Below are 22704 nucleotides of genomic sequence, written 5' to 3'. Positions count from 1 at the left end.
CGCCTGGATATTGGCCCCAGATTCATAAATAAATATAGCTAGGGTGGATTTTCCCCACTTCCCTCCCCAAAAAGAACCCACCCCAGTGAGGTCATTTCAATGAGAGTGAAGGAGGCGATCAGACAAGGTCGACTTTTCTGGAGGAGACACAGCCTGCGAGTGGAGCGTGGTGCTGAATTTAATCTGCGTTCCCCAGCCTCTGGGAGAGCGCGGGAGAGACGCTGGAATACAGCTCCAGCCCAGGGAAAAGCGAGGAAGCCTTGACCTGGCTCGTCGGAAGCCCCACTCAGTCCCCGGGCAAGCCGAGCGGAGGCTGCTGGAGACATCGGAGCGTGACCCCTGGGGTGGGATCGGAAGAGGCGGCGGTACCTTGGAGAGCTCCGAGCCAAGCGCCTTGCCAGGCGCGCCGGAGGATTAGCCCAGCTGGCCGCAGCTGCGGCGGGCGGCGACTCGCCGGGCTCCAGCCCTCGGCCAACGGGAGGCTCCCTGTGTGCGAGGCTGCCTGGGGCTGGGGGTCTCCTGCCCGGTGGCGGAGGAGAGGCGCCTTTGCCTTGGGCATGCCCGGCCTCCCAGCTGCAGATCTGACGCTTCGCCGCTGAGGAGGAGGAAGAAAAGTTTGGGGGAACCCGAGGGGGGGAGGCGCCGGAGAGAAGGCGGATGGTTTGTTTTCCGGGCTGAGCTGGAAGGAACGATGACCCAGCGAGGATGTGCACCAGCAGCCACACCATTGGGAGCCTCTTGGTGCTCTCCGTGCTGGAGATAGGGCTGGGGGTCTCCAGCGTGGCCGTGGGGGCGGTCAGTTTCAGCCTGGTCCTTGCGGAGCATAAGCCTCAGCTGGGAGACTCTTCTCCGGTATGGAGCGGGGTGTGTGTACGTTAGCCATTTCACTCTCTCTTTAACTCTGTGTGGTGATGATCCGTTTGTGTGAACAAGCCTTCTCATGCAACTCTCCCCGTCCCCAACCCTGTGCATGCCGGGCTGGAAGCCTCGCTCTGTGCACTGGTCGTGCACATGGGTAGGATTTGCACTTTCAGAAGGATCCCCCCCCCCTTTTTTTCCTTCTTTTTTGTATGCAAATTACTGAACTTTTTCTCTGAACCCGCCCTCCCCCCGAACTCCGTGGACCCTGGTGTGATTCCAGTGATCAGAAGGTTGGGCCATAGCTTGCAAACCTGAAACCAAGGGGGAGTTTTGCTTGTAAAAGCCAAAAGGCCCCATCTGGCCCTGTCATTGGTCAGGAAGAGCTAAGGGCCCCTTTAGAACAATGGCCTCCGCGTTCCAGAGCTGCTGGGAAGCAAAAAAAAAAAAAAAAAAAAATTAGGAAAGAGTTCTTGGAGCCTTACAACAGTTTCTTAAGATCAGGGACAATCTGAGCTTCTAGGAAAAATTTAGCCAGAAAAATAAAAAAATCTGGGTGAGCACAATTAACATCCAGCTGTGTTCCTCCAACCCCCCAGGCAGCTTTTTTATTGTAAGCTCCACCTCTCAGAACGTTTCATATAATTTCAGTTCCAGCATTTTGTCTAGTAAGTGCCCACCTCCAAAAATAGTGTGATAACTGATGAAGCCAAGACTTGCAAACAAGGACTAGCCAGGGTAAACATAAGGGATCATGTTTAAACTCTAAAGGGCTATCTGATTATGATTAAACAACTATATTGCTAAAGGGATTGTTTACTTTTTAGTTCATAAGAAGCAGGAAAACTCTCAATTACTCACCACTGATGAAGCTTCAGGTAATCTTTACAGGTCTCCTCTACCAAAAGGATTAATGTAATATCATCTTTGTTACTAATGAATAAATGTAGGTACATAGTGCTGTAAATATTCCTGATTCTGTACAAACGTAGTGAGCCACAAGTCCTGCCCCAGACAGTATACAATCACAAGACAATACAACACACCCAATAACAGGTAAGGGAGTTACGAACAACAGTGCAGCTAAAGGGGGATTTCTTATTTAAAAAAATAAAAAGAGAGACAGTGGCAAGGATTGCTCAAAGAGCTGCAGTTAAGGAGAAAATTGAAGACAGAGGGTGAAGTCAATGGGAGTTGTGACATCGATTTAGATGGGGCCAGGATTTCACCTCAAGTAATAAAAAATTACAACTGAAAATCATTTCACAACAATGTATATTGCCTATATAACAGTCTTCTTTTAAATAGACTAGTTTTGCTCCTTTATAATATGCCTTTCAGCAAACTATTCTGCTTTCTTTAGTGCCTAAAGGATTGTATTTATATTGCTTTTAATTGGAATGTAAAAGTAGAAATCTTGGGCTGGCTCCTCCCCCTCAACTGCACCCCTTTAAGCCCCTCATTTGAAGGGGCTGTAAAGATGGCTTATCCAGCCTGCTGAGGATTCCCAAACCTAGGGGATGTAGCTAGGCATAGGGGAAATGCTGGCAGTGTGGCAGATGAAATGGGAGTGGCCAGAGTGCCACTCCTCTCTGGAGATCCTTGACAGATAGAACATCTCTTTGCAGCCATTCTTAACTAGACGCAAACTAGAGCAGCTATAGGGGGCTTAGCCCTGGAGGCTGATCTGCCTTCTTGCCAGCTTCAGGATTGTGGTGCTCCAAAAGTGGTGTAGGGCCACCTATCCTCCCCTTGGGGCTCCTACTGAGCATATGTTGGCTGGACCAGGCTCTCTGTATGTCACACAAAGTAACTGTGTTCTGATTCAGTGCTCTGGAATCAAGATTTTCCCTTTGTGGGGAAGATAAAAGGGAGAAGGAGAACTATTACTTTGAACCTCCACAGGGTAAACTGTTGGATATAAACTGAATAATGTCATGTTTCCAGCAGTCATGTTACCTGACAGTGTAATGAAAGACCTTTGAACCAGTTCTGTCCTACTTACATAGATGTAACTCAGCCAAGGCCCAGTGAAGATGCGGTTACTATGGAAACCTTAACTCTAGCGTTTGTGGATTTTAAATCTCAAACAATATCTGTATCTGTCTATCATGTTGTGTGAGATTTAAAATCCACAAACACCAGAATTAAGGTTCCCATAGTAACATCATCTTTGTCAGCTTACATGAGAAACTGGGCCTCCGCTGAGTGACCTCTACGTGAGTGGGGTCAGAGCTGGATCAAAGGTCTTTCGTGATCTTTTCAGGTAACATTACTACAGGAAACATCATATTCACACATGTATAATGTACACATATACATGCATGCAACTGCATGCAGCAGCAATCAAGATTAAAATGTACTATTATTGAAGTGACATCATTTCAGTTATAGAATGTAATAATGTTGAGTCTGAAGCATATTAGTCCTCTTAGTAACAGCTGTCTTGTTTATGACCCTGATAGCAAGGTACTTAACCATGTGCCTAACTTAAAGCATGTCAATAGCCCCACTGAGGTCAATAGGACCAGTCACATACTTACAGCTAAGCATGTGTTTAAGTGCTTTGCTCGACTGGGACCAGCGTGCTCTGCACAGTACAGCATCGAGCCCAAAGGTCCTGAATTTCTGGCAATGAAGTAAAAGAAAGATGTGAATGAGTCTGAATTAGGGTACTCATCAACCGGTATTTAAAATACATGGGAAAACACATTATAAATTTATAATTCCACCCACATAATTGCCCTGATCTCATAGTTTATGAAATTGACCTCTATTCATAGATTCTAGGACTGCAAAGGACCTCGAGAGATCATTGAGTCCAGTCCCCTGCCCTCATGGCAGGACCAAATACTGTCTAGACCATTCCTGATAGACATTTATTTAACCTACTCTTAAATATCTCCAGAGATGGAGATTCCACAACCTGACTAGGCAATTTATTCCAGCGTTTAACCACCCTGACAGTTAGGAACTTTTTCCTAATGTCCAACCTAAACCTCCCTTGCTGCTGTTTAAGCCCATTGCTTCTTGTTTTATCCTTAGAGGCTAAGGTGAACAAGTTTTCTCCCTCCTCCTGATGAAACACCCTTTTAGATACCTGAAAACTGCTATACATGTCCCTCTCAGTCTTCTCTTTTCCAGACTAACACAAACCCAGTTCTTTCAGCCCCTTCATAGGTCATGTTCTCAAGACCTTAATCATTCTTGTTGCTCTCTGTGGACCCTCTCCAATTTCTCCACATCTTTCTTGAAATGCAGTGCCCAGAGATGGACACAAACGCCAGGTGAGGCCTAACCACACAGAGTAAGAGCAAAGAATGACTTCTCGTGTCTTGTTCACACACACACCTGTTAATGCACCCAGAATCACGTTTGCTTTTTTGCAACAGCGTACACTGTTGACTCAATATTTAGCTTGTGTCCACTAAACACCTGATCCATTTCTGCCATACTCCTTCCTAGACAGTCTGTCCCATTCTGTAGGTGTCAAACTGATTTTCCTTTCTAAGTGGAGCACTTTGCATTTGTCTTGTTTAACTTCATCCTGTTACCTCAGACCATTTCTCCAATTTGTCCAGATCATTTGAATTATGACCCTGTCCTCTACAGCAGTTGCAATCCCTCCAGTTTGGTATCATCTGCAAACTTAATAAGCGTACTTTCTGTGCCAATGTCTAAGTTGTTGATGAAGATATTGAACAGATTCGTCCCAAACATACAAAAAAGACCACTGTGAACCCCACTTGTTATACCTTTCCAGCAGGAGTGGGAACCATTAATAAATGCTCTCTGAGTACGTTTAGCCAGCCAGTTATGCACCCACCTTATAGTAGCCCCATCTAAATTGTATTTGCCTAGTTTATCGATAAGAATATCATGTGAGACTGTATTAAGATAAAGAAAATTGGTAGAGAAAAAGATCCAAATAAAAACATCTCTATCTATGACTGATCATTCAATCTATCTAATTAATAGATGTTTATCTAATTTATTTTACTACATATACAATATATAATGTATCTTGCTCTTTATAAAACATTATGGTGGCTGCAAGGTTATCAAAATCCTCTATTAGAGTTGACATGCTATTGAGTTTTGGATTTTTTTCCCTATTTATTTTTCATGTCTTATCACAATTTATTCCACCTGCTATAGTTATTTTCTCCAAGTGAGTAGAAATCATGCTGCGTTTCTGAATTCCACCACTTAAAATTCACTTGTCTGATTTACCATAGAAACAAATCAACCAATAGCATGAGCATGCTGAACTACTCTCACACAAGTATAACAAACCTAGTAGCATACATTGCAATGGCTGTTGCATCGAAAAAACGAACAAACAAACAAAAACAAACAAAATCCACAATATTCTTTCAGAAAATATTCTGACATAATACAACCAAATGTTAAAAGTTGTCAAATATACTATAGTCAAGAAGAAATGTTAAGTTGTGTGTGTATATAAAATATATTTATAACTATAATTCTCAAGTATATATGGGCCTGATTCTCATTTACATTGAGATGGTGTAAAGAGCTTTATTGTAAATGAGACTTAATCCCAGCCCCTGCATCCCACCACCCCCCGCCACACACACACACACACACCAAGTCTTCTGTCAAATATGCCATTTATCTTCACTCATGTGGAGACACCTAATGATGCCCTTATGGCTACAACACTCAAGAATGATAGTTTTCTCACTCATGAAGACAAATGTCAAAACATCTGTAAGTGTTATGTATTCTCAGAGTGTCAGTCTATGTATAGAGACATAGGTAATCTTTCCATGTTTGTGATTATTGCACACCTAAGTCTTCCTTTTCAACAGGAACCTCCAGTGTGAACCATTTATAATTTGGCTATAAGAATTTGCTCCAGGGACTTTTTTATCTCCTACGTTTTCAAAAAAGCAGTTTAGTCAGTATGGAAATATCACAGAGTAAGGGATAAGTTTGGACTGCTAAAACAATGTTGGTGGTCTGTAATTTAAAAAAAATGAAAGTTTGCCAATTTTAGTTGTCAGTGCTGACTACTTGCCTAATTTATTCTGGAAAAGAATAGTCAAACTAAAGGGTTATTTCAAATGAACACTCAAACAGTTCACAGTGTTATTTAACGTGGACAAAATGCAGATGTGCTGCTACTTTATTTAAGCTTGTGCATTACATTTTCACAGATTCATAGTTTCCAAGGCCACAGCTGTGATCATCTGCTCTAACCTGCTGTAAAACAAAGGCCATAGAACTTCCCCAATATAATTCCTAGAGCATATTTAAAAAAAAATCCAATTTTGCTTTAAAAATTGCCTGTGATGGAGGATCTACCACAACTCTAGGTACATTGTTCCAGTGGTTAATTATGCTCATTGTTAAAAATGTATACTTTGTTTCCGGTCTGAATTTGCTTATCTTTCAGCCTTTCAGTCTGAATTTGTCTAGCTATCCTCCAGCCATTGGACGTTATTGTACATTTGTCTGCTAGTTTGAAGAGCCCATTATTAAATATTTGTTCCCTATGTAGGTATTTATAAACTGTGATCAAGTCACTCTTTAACTTTCTCTCTGTTAAGTGAAGTAGATTGAACTCCTTAAGTCTGTCACTACAGAGCATGTTTTTTCATTCTTATGGCTCTTCTCTGACCCCTTTCCAATCCTTCTTCAGAGCCCTCAACGTCCTTCTTGAATTATGGACACAAAAGTGCACACACTATTCCAGCAGCAGTTGTACCAGTGCAAAACACAGAGATAAAATAACCTCTCTGTTCCTCGAGAGTCCCATTTATCACACTAGCCTTGTTGGCCATAGCATCACAGTAGGAGCTCATGTTCAGCTAATTATTCACCAAAGCCCCCAAATCTTCTTCACAGTCAATGATTTCCAGGACAGAGTCCCCCATCCTGTAAGTATTGCCTAGATACTTTGTTCCTATATGTGTACATTTACATTTAGCCATATAAAAATGCATATTGTTTCCTTGTGCCCCGCTTACCAGGAGATCCAGATCAATCTGTATCAGTGATTTGATCATCTTATTATTTATGACACTTACAATTTTAGTGTCATCTGCAAACTTTATCAATGATAACTTTATGTTTTCTTCCAGTTCATTGATAAAAATGTTAAATAGCTTAGGGCCAAGAACTGGTCCCTGCAGTACCCCACTAAAAATACACCCACTTGATGATGAGTCCCCATTCACAACTACATTTTGAGACCTATCAGTTAGCCAGTTTTTAATCCATGTAATATGTGCCATGTTAATTTTATATCATTGAAATTTTGTATCAAAATGTTCTGTGGGATCAAGTTAAATGCTTTACAGAAGTCTAAGTATATGACATCAAGGCTATTACCTTTATCAACCAAATTTTTAATCTCATCAGAAAAAGATATCAAGTTAGTTTGACAAGATCTAGTTTTCCATAACCCATATTGACTGACATGGATTAATAAATCCTCCTTTAATTCTTTGTTAATAGAATCCAGCATCAGCCATTCTATCTTCTTGCCTGGGATTGATGACAGACTGACAAGCCTATAATTATGCAAGTCAGCCTTTTTACCCTTTTTAATATTTGTACATTAGCTTTCTTCCAGTCTTCTGGAACTTCCCCAATGTTCCTAGACTTATTGAAAAGCAACATTTTCATCAGACTAACCATGTTTTTGGCCTGCTCCTGTTGAAAAGAATGACAACACTTCCACTGAGCTCAATGGAAACAGGATCGAGTCCTTAAACTGAACAGAGAATTCTGAAGGGCAGATGCTCAGCTGGAGTAAATTGTTTATGAAGCCATTGGCTTTGATGGAGCAATGACAGTTTACACCAGCTGAGGATCTGCCCCTGAAGATATAACAGGTTTTCCTTTTACGTTCAAACCCTCCAGCAAGATTTTCCAGTAGACCATTCTCCTAGTCTGCAGGAAATTACATACACCATATACTCCAGTGGAACTTCAGCATCTATCTAAAATTTGGCACATGTTTAAGAACATTGCTGAATAGAGATGGACTTAAACACATGCTTAAATTCTTTGCTGATCTGAGGCCTTAGTTGATACGCTAGAAATAATCTTCTGATTCTGTTTTTTTTTTTAAAGGAAAGAAAAAAGAAAGGAAAGAAAAAATTACACAAGAACACTTACATACTCTGAATGAAACATCTGATGTGAAACAATAATAATCATGGTATAAAGTGAAATCTATTCTGTCATTCTGCATTAAGGCCTGATCCAAAACCTGTTGAAGTCAATGAGAATATTTCTATTGACTTCAATGAATTTTAGATCTAGGCATTTAGGCCCCAGGCAAGCAGGGTGTTTATTCACTACTGTGTTGAAATTTGAATTATCATAATAGTTTATTTATTTTTTTAAATTTTTCTGATAGGGGAAGATTTTTAAGGACACAAATGGTATTTAGACACTTAAGTCTGACTGAAAGGTAATGGGAATTAAATGCCGAACTACCAAATGTGCCTTTGAAAATCTACCCATCGTGTTCAATATGCTTTGCTGGGATCTTCTGAGAATGTCTTTTCTTTTCTATAGGTTTGGATTGGGACAGGGGTTGTTTGTTTGTTTGTTTGTAATCTCCTGTTTTCTTATGATTGACCTTTTTTCAGTTTGGTCTGCCTCCCTGCTGGATTCTCTCTCTCTCTCTCTCTTCACGACCCACACTCTGAACGTTTACCCTTGCATTGCAATGTCACTCAAAACAGAAATGCCTAGTGATTTCAGACACTTTCTCTGGTCAGTGCACCCATTTGGAATTTCAGCTTCTTTCTCTCTTTTCTTCAGTTAAATATCAGGATTTTCTTTATTTCATGGTAGTGAGCTCAGTTTTCTGGCTTTGCACATGACTTTCTACTTCAGACTGCTGGAGCTGATCAGGAAGTTTACAAAGCGATAGTTTCTGCTGCTTAAACTCTTTGGAGGCAGTATATAATAACAAAATCTCTTTTTTTCTTTGTGTTTTCTAAAACCAGACTTGTATTTGTATTTATGGTTTTCATTTTCAGATACCTTCCAGTATGAGAATAACTAAGTTAGAAGTATGGGCCTAAATAAAACATATTTTTGTGCTGCTTACTTTATCTTTCAGTTGTGAGGTAATCCTACAAAATGTTGGCTTTTCTGTGCAGAATCTAGCACGGATATGCAGAACTAGAGTGGGGCTGGCTGGGGAGAGTGCTGTGGGGCTGGGGAGAGGCTAGAGCAGGCAGTTACATACCTCTCGGTCCCTCAGCAAGGGGAGGCTATGGAGGCAAACTACATTCCCAAAAGCAGCCCCTTCCATGCTGGAGCATAGCCAGGGGCTGTGAGCCCTGAAGGATCGGGTAAGAAACATCCACTATTACCAGCATGCTCAAAGGTTATGGGATTTTGCAAAGGCATTGTAGGTGGGTGCGAGTCCCCTGGGACCCCTACAAAAATGGGGGCTGCTGGCCGGGGCAGTGTTAGACACATGCAACCCAGGCAATTACATCAGCTGTGAGGCAGCCAGGGTGACCGACTCAGTTACTTGTGAGAATGGGACCCCAGAATCAAGGGCAGATGGCAATGGCAGAAGAATAGCTGGTGCAGCTGCTCAGGGGCTCATGCGCTTGGAGGGTCCCTGCAGGCTCAGGGCTGCTCAGCTGCACAACATATAACCCGCCCAGGCTGCTGCCATTGTTTGCAGCCTGTTGGAACCTCTAGGCACAGCAGTGCTCTGGCCCCCCACTGCCCACATTTGAATTTGCCCAGGGAGGGGGCCTCCAAAATGGTGGCTCTGCTGTGTATTCTGACTGGGACTGCCAATGGCAGAGCTTCCGTTTTGGTTGCAGGCCCCTCCTCATCTCCCTTTGCCTGGGCAAATTTAAATGCGGGCAGCAGGAACCAGCATGCTGCACTTCCTAGAGGCTCTAACTCTAGTTCTGGTGTCAGCAGCAGTGGTGGTTCACAGTTTTGGCTCCCTTGGGAGTAGTTGTGGCTTTGGTGGGAGCAGTGGCGATTGTTCTACTGGTAGTAGCACTGGTGCAGGACCCAGGCCAGAGAGAGCAGCTGGCACAGCATGGACATAGGCAGACGGGACAATAGGGGAACAGAGTAGGGATGCAGAGGCAGGGACGAGTTGTGGGGGATGGGAGAAGTTAGAGTTTATTTGAATGTGGGACATGTGATGGCATGTTTGGGCCCACAGTAAAAACCTGGTCTGGGACCCATATTTTTGTTCCTCTGCCACTGGCACATGGGAGAAAGAGACAGGGGGCCCCGGACCAGGTGGCACCCAGTAAGCATTTGCTGACCTTGCTGACTGTTAAATCTGCCACTGGTGCTGATTGAAGATCCCTCCCTCAGTGCCTGGCTACTCAGGTAGATATTTCCAGGCTGGTTCCTTTCACTTATCCCCATGAAAGATTTTATACTTTTCCTTAGCTTGAGATGTATACATCTGAGCACTGCATCATTTCATTTTTGTAAGGAGCTTAGGTATTATGGGGAAAGGCCACATATAAAACACTTTAGATTAAAAAAGGAGGTAGGTAGATAGAGGTCTATACTATCATTGCACCAATGCCCCTCTATGCATTTTTCAACTTTAGAAACTCGAGTCCAATTGTCTGATATTGCCTTTGCCTCCAGGAGGATAAATTCTCTCTGCATGGGTATGTATTGTTGTACAGCTCTAGTCAATGATCTTACTGTGTTTCCACTGCAGGGGGCAGTGCATTCTCTGCAAGTTGCAGTCTATGCTCTACAAGGCTCAATCAATACCAGTACAGAGGGGTGAATGGTGACGACACAATCCTCAGGCTAACCCCCATTCCCTCGTGGGGCAAAGACATGTTTTGAATCCTTTGTAGTGAATCAGAGAGGACAGCAAGGTAAAATGGTCCGAAGTAGTTGAACGGAAAGTGCTGCATGGCTGCATCAGTCCCCTTATGGCTTATTATCACCTCTAGGAAATGTAATTATATCTAACTAGGACTTTTAACAATGGAGTGAATGAGGTGACAAGATGCTGACCTTGCTGGTCAGTGTAAACAAGGATGAGTCATGCTCAGCATCAGTCAACTAGTTGTGGGAAACCCTGCTCCCAGTAGCTCACTAGTTAAACATCCAGTTTAAGCAAGATTAAATATCTTAGTGAAGATGAAGTCTTAGAGGCCAGCAATGAATTTACAGTGTGGCAAGACAGAAAACATGGCTCATGTTGCATTTCAGCTGGCAGTATTGTAAAACCTAAGAGTTCAAAACTCAAACGACAAATCAAAAGAAACCCATTAGATTTATTTCCAATGTGAACTGCACACAAGCCCTGCTTTCAGTATACATGGCCCCATGTCTCCCATGTACATTACACTACCATTGCCAGTAATATTGAGTCCTCAAAAAACCACAAAAAATGTTTGGGAAAATACCATAATTCCAGGATGGAGCACTCTCCAAATATGTGTGTCTGGTTTGCCAATAAAACAGCAGTGGACAGTGTCAACCACATAATCTCCCATGACTTCCCATTCTCTCCAAAGCTTTCTGGGCTTTTTTGAGCTGGATGTGTCAACTGAGTTCTATAGGCTAGAGTAGCAGTTCCCTGAGTAAGGTCCCTAAATCCCTCTACTCTAATTGTGCAGCAGATTTGCACCAGTTTCATTGGGTCAGGATATGCCACCATCAGACAAAAAGGGATGGACTTAGTCATACATTTTCATGGGATTTTAAGTTGCCTGAAAGACTGGACCAAATTCATCCTGGGTGTAACTGACTTTCATAAATAATCATTCTATTTATTGGGCAATCCCTTTCTCTGAAATGTACTGAGCATGACGGACAACAACCCAAAAATACAATAATAATAATAATACTGTACACTCAGCAAGTGTTTTTCATCCAACCATCAAAATATGCTTCGTGAACCTTAGCAAATGCAGCCTCACAGCATGTTTGTGATGCAGTCAGTAGACGTGGCATGACCTGCCAAAGGTCACACAGGAAGTCTGTGGCAGTGCCAGGAATGGAACCAACAGCTCCTGTGTCCTGACCCAGTGCCTTAATCACAAAACACTCTTTACTCCATTTATGTTGATAAAACTCCTTTGATATGGTAATGGAAACTAGTGCCTAGGGCATCTTAGCACTACTTAATATCTTTTTAGAGAACAACACAAGGGCTAAGGTAGACTTGCAGTGGTGGGACATTCCTTAGTAATTGGACTGTCACTGAAAATGTACATTAACCCATTGGTTCAAGATGAGATGAGGGTACTATCACATGATGGTTTGAGAAATAGCTTGATTTGTCTTGGAAGGACAGTAAATCAATAGCAGATCTTTCCGATTAATGGATTCCAGTCCACATGAGCAAAGTGAATCTGTAATTCTTCTGATACTCTCTTGAAAGAATGTAAGGCTGATGTTACATGTTCCGGGAGCAGAGATGTTGCTACATTTAGCTGAAAGCAACAGAATGACTGTAACCTGAAGTAGAGGGAATTGTAATAGTCGAGTCATGATGGGTGGGATTTTCAAAAGTGCTCAGTATTGGCTTAAATCTGCTCCCTTTCAAGTCAATGTTGCAAAATTTTTGAAAAGCCCATCCAATCTGACCTATACTGTAAAATACACTGCTTTGAAAATACATGGAGTTTTGCTTTTTACATAGTTAAAATATGGTTTGAGCATTGGCCTGCTAAACCCAGGGTTGTGAGTTCAATCCTTGAGGGAGCCAGTTGGGGATTGGTCCTGCTTTGAGCAGGGGGTTGGACTAGATGATCTCCTGAGGTCCCTTCCAACCCTAATGATCTATCTATCTATCTATATTGAAAATAACATTGATTATATTTTCCAGATCATTTTTATAAGCTTGCTATAACCCATAAATGTTCTTTTCTCTATGCAATTATTTTCCTTTTACTTCCATTGAGTCACAATTAGAAGGAAACAACATTATTTAGTCTGCTTACATTATTTAGTCATCAAGTCTAGATGAATGAGATTTATTACAATATCATGAACAAGTTGTTTATATTTTCTGTCTGGATGCTGAGAATCACAAAACATCATATGTGAAAACTAGAGCTGTCAAACAATTACAAAAATTCATTGCAATTAATCACATGATTAAAAAAATTAAGTACGATTAATCGCACTGTTAAAGAATAATAAAATACCATTTATTTAAATATTTTTAGATGTTTTCTACATTTTCAAATATCTTGATTTCAATTACCACACCGAACATGAAGTATACAGTGCTCACTTTATATTATTATTTTTATTACTAATATTTGCACTGTAAAAAATAAAAAAAGTATTTTTCAATTCACCTAATACAAATAATGTAGTTCAACCTCTTTATGATAAAAGTGCAACTTAAAAGTGTAGAATTATGTAAATAAAAAAGCTGCATTAAAAAATAAAATAATGTAAAACTTTAAAGCTTACAAGTCCTATCAGTCCTACTTCTTGTTCAGCCAATTCCTCAGGCAAGCACGTTTGTTTACATTTACTGGAGATAATGCTGCTTGCTTCTTGTTTATAATGTCACTTGAAAGTGACAGTAGGTGTTTGCATGGCACTGTTGTAGTCAGCATTGCAAGATATTTACATGCCAGATATGCTAAAGATTCATATGTCCCTTCATGCTTCAGCCACCCTTGCAGAGGACATCCATCCATGCCAAAGATGGGTTCTGCTCGATAAGGGTCCAAAGCAGTGTGGACCGACACATGTTCATTTTCATCATCTAAGTCAGATGCCACAAGCAGAAGGTTGATTTTCTCTTTTGATGGTTCAGTTCTATAGTTTCTGCATCAGAGTGTTGCTTTTTTAAGACTTCTGAAAGCATGCTCCACACCTCGTCGCTCTCAGATTTTGGAAGGCACTTCAGATTCTTAAACCATGGGTCGAATGCTGTAGCTATCTTTAGAAATCTCACATCAGTACCTTCTTTGTGTTTTGTCAAATCTGCTGTGAAAGTGTTCTTAAAATGAGCAACATGTGCTGGGTCATCATCTGAGACTGCTATAATATGAAATATATGGCAGAATGTGGGTAAAACAGAGCAGGAGAATTACCATTCTCCCCCAAGAATTTCAGTCACAAATTTAATTCATGCTTTTTTTTAACAAGCATCATCAGCATGGAAAGCAGGTCCTTTGAAATGGTGGCCAAAGCATGGGGGAGCATATGAATGTTTAGCATAGCTGGCACATAAACACCTTGCAATGCCGGCCATGCAAATGCCTGTTCTCACTTTCAGGTGACATTGTAAATAAGAAGTGGGCAGCATTATCTCCTGCAAATGTAAACAAACTTGTTTGTCTTAGCAATTGGTTGAACAAGAAGTAGGACCAAGTGGACTTGTAGGATCTAAAGTTTGACATTGTTTTGTTTTTTGAGTGCAAGTACATAACAAAAAAAGTCTACATTAGTAAGTTATATTTTCATGATAAAGAGATTGCACTAAGGTACTTGTATGAAATACTATTTCTTTTGTTCAGCATTTTTACAGTGCAAGTATTTGTAATAAAAATAATATTATGTAGTGAGCACTGTACACTTTGTATTCTGTGTGGCAATTGAAATCAATATATTTGAAAATGTAGAAAAATATCCAAAAATATTTAATAAATTGCAATTAGTATTCTATTGTTTAACAATGTGATTAAAAGTGTGATTAATCATGATTAATTTTTTATCATTATTAATTTTTTTTAGTTAATCACGTGAGTTAACTGCAATTAATCAACAACCCTAGTGAAGTGAAAATATGAAATACAGTATGCCATAAACTGAAAATTAATCTATAATGACAGAATTTTGAGAGAAATTCTAGAATCCCATGTAACGACTGAGTAAAAGAGCTTTACGCATGTATTCTGCTCAAGAGCTAGAAGTCTAAATTGTACCCCAACTCAAGAGGGAGACAGGCCTGGAGGGCCGTAGTGAATCATCTCAATATCCCAGCAATTGGTACCTCAGCCTATGGAGTCTAGTAGCTTCAGCAGTCCCTCCAGCCATTGCATTCATGTAAACATAGATCCAATGGCCTGCTACTTGATTCACTCCAAATTTCCCCTTCATGCCAGCATATATGGACTGACATGAAGTCTATATATCCTGTGCTATGTATACTAGTGAATAACAAACAAAATCTAGCTATTACTACTGTATGCAACTGAGTCACTGCAAAAATTAAGGATCTTGATGTTTTGTGCTCATCTATGTGCAAATACCTAATAAAGACTTTTTTTTTTTTTTGCTCCAACTGCATATTGCAACCACTCTTCAACTGAAATATTTAATATGCCAAAGTTCTGTGAGGGAATAAGACATATATGATATAGTTTATACCTACCCTAAATATTGACATTATTTTTACTGACTGTGTAGGAGCCAGGTCTGTCTTGTGATGTTTTCATCCCAGTGAAGGGCCAAATTAAGGTCTTCCATGGAAAACCTCACTGAAGTGCAAAAGCTGGGTGTAAAAGTCTATTGCTTTGAGCCTACGTAATTTCCTCCCAGTCTTTCTGTGATGTGGTAGGGTTAGTCTCAGTGAGCATAGAGAAGAGAGAATAGCCCTCTTATCCCATGGGTGTGTGGAAAGCCAAACAAATCTCCTAATGATGTTAGGAACTTGAAGAAGGCCCACTCCCTACGTGATTACTTATCCCTCCTTACCCCGTGGCCCTTGTCAATTTAGCTCCCTATGGAACCGTACTCCAATTGGTTACCTGGGCAAGCCTGAGTTAACATGCACATGTAGAGGAGCAGGAGAAGCCATTCACAGAAAGCAAAAGGGGCATAGACAGAGCTCAAGTGGATTCATTCAAAAATAGGAACAAATTGTATTCACAGAACTTTGTTTGCCCAACCCAAGTCGCCAGCATTGCCAGTTCAGCTCACTTATGAGCCGTAAATTTGCACAAAGGAAAAAAGAAAAAGCTCCTTCCTATGGTGTGTCAAACAGCTACATGTCTGAAATATGCATGCTAAAACAGGCTATAAACACCTGTCACTGCATATTCATTTCAGCTCTATCAAATGTTAGGCCCAGATTTTGCAATCTAATTCACACAGGTGAACCTCTGCTCCTGTGCTGAGGCCCACTGACTTCAGTGATACCCCACATGGGCTCCCTGAGTGGTTCAATTTTCAGGATGAGGGGATAAATACTTTATATGTTTTTGGAAGTATCAGAATACCTGCTCCATATTGCTGATCACTGATTTGCCAAATTTAATTTCTGAGCAATACAAGGGTAAAAGAAGCATCTTACACTGGTAACATTTGTTTTTCATATTTTGTTTATCCTCATAGTTCAAAAACAGACATTTGATTTTTGCTATTTTTATGAGCAATCACCCTCAGATTGACGTCTCATCCTGGTTTCTTCCTGGATAAATGTATTTATGGCTGAGTTATAACTTCCTGAAACATAAAGTTTGTAATAAAAACACTGACAATGGTAACAACTGTATAATCTTCTGTTGTGGTCCCCACTTCAATAACAGAGCAAAGTTTAATCTAGCGCTCAAGACCTTAGACTATGAAATAACTGATTTTTTTTTTCCTTGCAGTTTCTGCTTTGTGGCATATGTGGAATATTGTGTGCCAAAAAAAAATCTGGACTTGTCGTAAGTTTTTGCACTGCATGCATTATGCATAAGTACTTGAAATGTAAACAGCTGTAACTTGAACTCTTCACCATGGAATCATCATCCTTCATTTCCAAAATGTTGCTGATAAACAAAATTCAATGAAAAGTAAACACAGGCTGTCAAAGGAAAACATTCATCCCTTTGGTTAGCACGGCAAAGGGAGGACATTTTAAAATGGTCTATACAAGTCCTGTTCAAAAATGTAGCCCCTGTAGTTATCCTTGTCTCGATTAAGAGCCTGATCGAAGTCCCATTAAGATCAGTTGAATGATTCCAAATTATTTCAGTGGAAGTTGGATTGGGGCCTTTCTGACCAGGACGCCAGTCCTGCAAAGTAATATGTGTGTACAGGATTGGGCCCCAGGGCTGCTGTCCCAAATTGATCCCAGAAATTTTAGCTGTTTATTGTTTTAAATTTCAAACTGAGTCATGAATAAACCAGTTCTAAAATAATTACAGATGTTTTCTGTTTCATATAAGAATCTGAAGTATAATCATCTTTCTGACTGCAGACAGACGGTATAATTGCTACAAAAGCAACTATAAAAATATTTTTATCTGTTAAAAATATGATCCTATTATAAAGCCCAGTGTTAAAGCTTCTTCATTGTTTAAGTTTATTTCAGTATTAGAACTGGCTTTAGTTTTCTATAGGCCTGACTTTTCTCTTATGTACACAAGAGTGAATTGAGACTAACTCCATGGATGTCCAAGGAGCTATGCTCATGTAAATCTAGCATAAGTGAAAGAAGAATCACTGTCCCTAAGGTTACTTTTGAGAGTCAGTGAACTATTCAATTTCCTATAAGAGGGACTGTCACTTTTTTTTAAAAAATTCTAAGGACTACTTCATTTTGTGGAGCATCCCAACCATGCCTGATTTTTATAGCCCCCAGTTCTTTCGTCAGTTCTGTTGGTCTCATAGACCACAAGAAATAATCCCTTACTAGTGGACCATGAACAATAGTTTGAGAACTATGTTCTTGTGAAAATTATCATCCTGTTGGCACGCAGCAGTGGTCCACTGGTTACTGGTGGTCCATGGAGCAGTCCCAGGTACTCCACAAAGTTGCTTCCATGATTGTGGTAAAATATCTTTGTCTTCAAGCAGTGATACTTCCCGCTATTTGTAGTCCAGTTTAGATATTTCTGGTACCCCTAGAAGATCTTTCTGACTAGTTAACCTTAAAAAGTATCACCTCACTGCACCCTGTATAGCTGCTTCAGGTTTTTCTTTGTCACTTTTTTCACTTGTTTAAATTCAACCATGATTAAATTTGCAGATTACACAAAAGCTGCAGGAGCAGAAAACAAGGAGGCCAGGACCAAACTGCAAAAATTGACCTGAAGAGATTAGAACAGGAGGGGTGGGTTGGGGGCACAGACAATAGGAGAGATTCAGTAACAATCCCACTAAAGCACTGCACTCAAGTGGAGGACATAAATGGCACAGATATGGAGTCTGATTCTGATCTCACTATACTTTACTGCTGTAACTAAGATCAAAATCAGCCCTTTGAAGTTTAGTTTAGAGTTTTGAATATAGAACTGGAAGGAAATCAGGAGGCCTAAATCCTAGTCCAGTTCTTCCATTGATCTGCCATCACCTTGAGGAAGTCACATTATCTTGCTGTGCCTCATCTCTAAAATATGGCTAATACTTACTTCCTAGACACAATAGTTATGGGAGTTAGTAATTAATGTTTGTAAAGTGTTTTAAATTCCGTGTGCTATAGAAGCGCTAAGTATTATTATTATAGTCAGGCTAATTTTCAATCTGAGTGAACTTGTCTGTGATGGTAATCTCTAAATAATGGCACTATGACATTGCCTCTCTTCTCTCTCCTAACAGATGATCCTTTTTTCAGCCTGTTGCATCTGCGGACTAATTGGAGGAATATTAAATTTTCAGTTCCTTCGTGCTCTGACAAAGAAGTCCTCCACGCTCTATTCTTTGCATCTTACTTCCATGTCTCTTGCATGCATTGGAATTGGAGGTTGCACACTTTCTTCCTGGCTCACTTGCCGACTAGCCAGCTATGAACAAAGGAGAATGTTCTCCGAAAGGGAGCATTCACTGCATCATTCCCACGAAATGGCAGAGAAAGTGAGTTGGGTGCCTTTCCTTATTTGGTCTGCTTTTCCTACAAAGCAACTGTATGTGTTAACATATGCAGTTATATAGTGTTGTAGCTATGTTGGTCTCAGGATAATAGAGAGACAAAATGGGTGAGGTAATTTCTTTTATGAAGTTGGTCCAATAAAAGGTACTACCTCACCCACCTTGTCTCTCTAACGTATGTAATAACTGGCAGTAAGTGAACTCAGTTTTTAACTACAGATGAGGAAGAGCTTCTGGGAAATAAAATGTTCCCATTCTGTATAAGCTTTATTCTGTTGCAGTATATGTAATTATTTTTAGGTGGTGCATCCTTTGCAGTACATCCATTTCAGTGAAATACATCCATTTTCAACATAATTCCATTGTATAGCTTTTAAAGGCTTAGCTTCTAAAGATAGCACCTCATAAATAATTGAAGGTCTTAGTTATATGAATTATCATGTATTGTACAGGGGGAAAAGTACAGAATGCTTTCTGCACCCACATCATTTCATGTTTCCAGGATTTAATCAATTCTTTCCTCTCCCTTCATATTCAGTTTAAAAAGCAGGCTATGTAACCACAAAGGCCACAGTTTTCAAACCTGAATTACTAAAGTTAAGACCTAAATCCATATTTAAACACTTAAATAAAAGTAATCCTGTTTTCAGACGTACTGAGCACTTACAGCTTCCACTGGTTAAAAGGATGTTTGTTTGTTTTTATTTAGGTGCCTAAATAGGGATTTATGTGCTTTAAATTTAAGGTTGGACAAAAGGAATATAGGTTCTTAAAGCCATCTACCTGGTGTAAGGATATGATTCTTGCCCTGGGAGTGAAATATTCATTTTGATCCTGGGGCTTCTATAAGGGCCGGAAGTCCTATTCCTTTCATTCAAGAGGTATGGTGTTTATAGAGCCGAGGATCAGGAGTCAGGAACATCGGTTCTATGCATGCCTTTACAACTGACTCACTGGGCGACCCTGCACCTGCCTGTATTATATATACCACCTCCCACAAAGGTACATTAATTCATATATGTAAAGCTTTGAGAGATTCTTAGATAAAATGTGATGTAACAGTAATAAATATAATAAGGGAAAGTGACTACTTTGCAGTCTGATCACTACTCACTACTTTCTTAACTAAGATTAGATTCCATGCAGAACTATAGCTGGGACTCATGTAAAAATGTTAAGGAAGTATTGCTACATTTTAAAAAATTTGCCACAAGTATATATTGCTTTAATATGACTAAACTTCATTATTTCTTTTGAATTCTGTATGTAACACAGTCAAATGTACCTCCTAAATGTCCCAATAATAATAATGATAATCTCTAATGCAGTATATTTCTTATATGATAATATAGCATAATTTGATTCATACAGTATCTTTCATACACACTCTTTCACAAAATCTTTACAGAGTTAAATAGTGTAGGTGCTACATTAAAACAACGTATAGAGAATAATTAGAGAGGGAGAAAAGATACATTTCAAGATGAAATTTGAAACAAGACAAAGTCAACAAGGTAGATACAGGAAAACTGTTCCAGGTGGTAGGAGCTGCAAAGGAGAAGGCTCTTGCATCAACAGTGAGAAGAGGACAGAGAGGAGGCCTTATACAAGATAAGAACAGGGAGAGCAGTAGAGAAAGACCATGCCTGAAAGGACAAATATTTCAAAGTACATTAAGCCCAGGGCATGTCTTTTAAAACAATGGAAGGCAATTTAAAAATTAATAATAAATTAGGCCCTAATCAAACAAGTTTAAAGTGTTTTATATACAATAATATTTTGTATACAGTAATTACTGATACAGTAATATCAACATGTACCATATGTGCATATGTTTGTGCTATATTTATTGTATAATTGTTATATTTATATTAGAGATTGAGGGGTATTGAAATAACCGACCTGCCCAGCTGCCCGGTGGTTCCCCCGACACCAGAGTTACCTCCAAGGTATGCTGAACTCTAGGCAGCTACCATGTTGTGTCATGTCACTTCAGAAAGTCCACCTCTAAGAGGAAGGCATAGTGTCAGCTAATCAATCTTGGCTGATGCTGTGAGGTCACTCCCAGATGTACTGCATTCAGGAAAGGTACTAACAGTCAGTGAAATAATTCTACACGGTGGAGTGCTGTGATTTGGAAGTAAGTCAAGTATTTAAAATATTCACTCTAGCTGTAGACATCCAAACAATTTTGTTTGGATGTACCCACCGTCAGTTCACACCACTTCTAATTTATATGCTTCTTCATGTCTTAAATCCAACACCGCTTTTAAAATTAACTACAGTTTCATTGTTTAGAATAGAAATGTTAGGAAAATAATGATTGTGAATATTTCATTCTGAAATTATAAGTACACTAAAATAGCAAATGCTGGGAATAAATTAAAGTGATAGAAATGGGAAACAGAGACTTTCAGTTCGTGGTCACTAGCTTACGCGTAACCTAGCTGACAGAACATTATTATTATCTAGAGCAGCGATACTCATGCCTAAGTGGTTCAGAAGCCAAATTAGTGATCAACATTATTCAAAAGAATCACAATAGTGTGAATTCGTTATTTCATTTTCTATAGTATTATATATGCATATTTGAACAGAATGATCAGGAAATATTTAGTTTATATTATTCTCACAGCAAAATGACTGCCCATTTATTATGTTATCAACTACAATTGGTTAATAACCTCATAAAAGCATCCTGATTAGATAATAACTTAAATTGGTTAATAATAAATTCACACTGTGTTTTAATAGCATGTACTGCAAAGGACACATTAAAGAGCCACTTGCAGCTCTGGCGCCTCAGTCTGAGTATCACTGATCTAGAGGTTGATTGATGGCTTATGTGGAATGGCTTTGGTGACCTCAACAGACCAGTATCTACATCACAATAACCACTTCCAGAGCTCACATTAACTGGTACCCTTTTGGGCATCTCAGCAGAGAGGCCAAGGTCTCAATGGACATGGAGACTTACCATTTCATTCCTGGTTAGATTGCCCTCTAGGTCTGAGTGGAAGCACATTGGTAGGACAGTGTGAGGAAGCTTGCACTGCTGCCATCTGTGATATGTATCTGTTCTGTGGATAAAGAATGCCCATCTCTAGGGCAGTCAGTCTAGCAACATTCGTAAGAACTCAACTCACATGAAAAACAAAAGTGATTTTTCTTTAATAATGTGATTTTTTTTTTTTAAAGATAAAGGTTCTCTGAATGTTGGCATTCAGGGCTTGTTAAATATTTACTAGACCATTAGTTAAATACTTTTTCAAGATCAATAAAATAATTTTAATTTTAATCTGTCCTTTTTTATTCTTGTTACAGGAAATGACAGACAATATCAGCAATGGAGGACCACAGCTGATTTATAATGGAAGAGTGTATGAAAAGATTTAAAAAGTTCAAGGAAAAAATATTTTTACGATTTTCTTCAGGAGAAACAAACAGATACCAAGAGACTGAGATAAAATGGAAACAGTCTTGGCTTTTATTGCTAGAATGTCACAACTGCAGAACAGCACAGTTGCATTTCCCTTTAGAAACATATCTAAAATTTCTCTCCCAAGGATTTTGTGGATATACAGTATTTATTCACTCCACCTCTATTCCTTTTTTCTTTTTGTCTGAATAACTTTCCAGAATTATTATAGCACTTGAAATAGACTTTTCAGATTCTTCTTCTCATGAAGACTTTTTTAAAAAATCCCCTTTAAATGGAGAAGGTTTAACCAGTAGATCATACAGTGGAGTCTGTGCAAATTATACTTGTTAAAAGCTCGCATCACACATGCAGAGTCCAAATGAGTGAAAGATGAGAGTGCTGAAAACAACACTGATGTCTTTGTTTTGAAAGACAGAATGCTTTAAGAATTCCATAAATCAAAACCTCAACAATGCCTTGTTGTAAAGAAATTGTAAATATTTCCAGTTTGTGAATGAAGTATATTTCGTAATTTGTTCATAATAGATGACAAATAAAATGAAATCTAAAACTGAAAATAATTCATTTTTGCTCATTAGAAAGATCTGTGAATCTGGATCATTGTATTTGCATATTTGCACAAAATATTA

General features: G+C 39.5%; 1 protein-coding gene across 5 annotated transcripts; it reads left to right on the top strand.

Annotated features, from left to right (window-relative positions):
* Window positions 1–4: 4 nt before the first annotated feature.
* Window positions 5–22560, top strand: TMEM196 (transmembrane protein 196). 5 transcript variants are annotated; one of them, XM_032804758.2, is made up of 5 exons: window positions 5–852; window positions 16431–16487; window positions 18364–18618; window positions 20509–20582; window positions 21958–22040. In XM_032804758.2, exons 1-5 carry the CDS (start codon window positions 706–708, stop codon window positions 21962–21964), a joined length of 540 nt encoding a protein of 179 aa, XP_032660649.1. In that variant the 5' UTR covers window positions 5–705; the 3' UTR covers window positions 21965–22040. The 5 variants fall into 5 exon arrangements, with proteins under 5 accessions (XP_032660649.1, XP_032660646.1, XP_032660645.1 ...); XM_032804755.2 differs by having other exon boundaries at window positions 5–864; XM_032804754.2 differs by having other exon boundaries at window positions 5–870.
* Window positions 22561–22704: the final 144 nt, after the last annotated feature.

Source organism: Chelonoidis abingdonii, chromosome 2 (genome assembly GCF_003597395.2).
Source record: "Chelonoidis abingdonii isolate Lonesome George chromosome 2, CheloAbing_2.0, whole genome shotgun sequence".
In the NCBI taxonomy this organism is placed as follows: Eukaryota; Metazoa; Chordata; order Testudines; family Testudinidae; genus Chelonoidis; species Chelonoidis abingdonii.
This window is presented reverse-complemented; position numbering and strand designations above follow the sequence as displayed.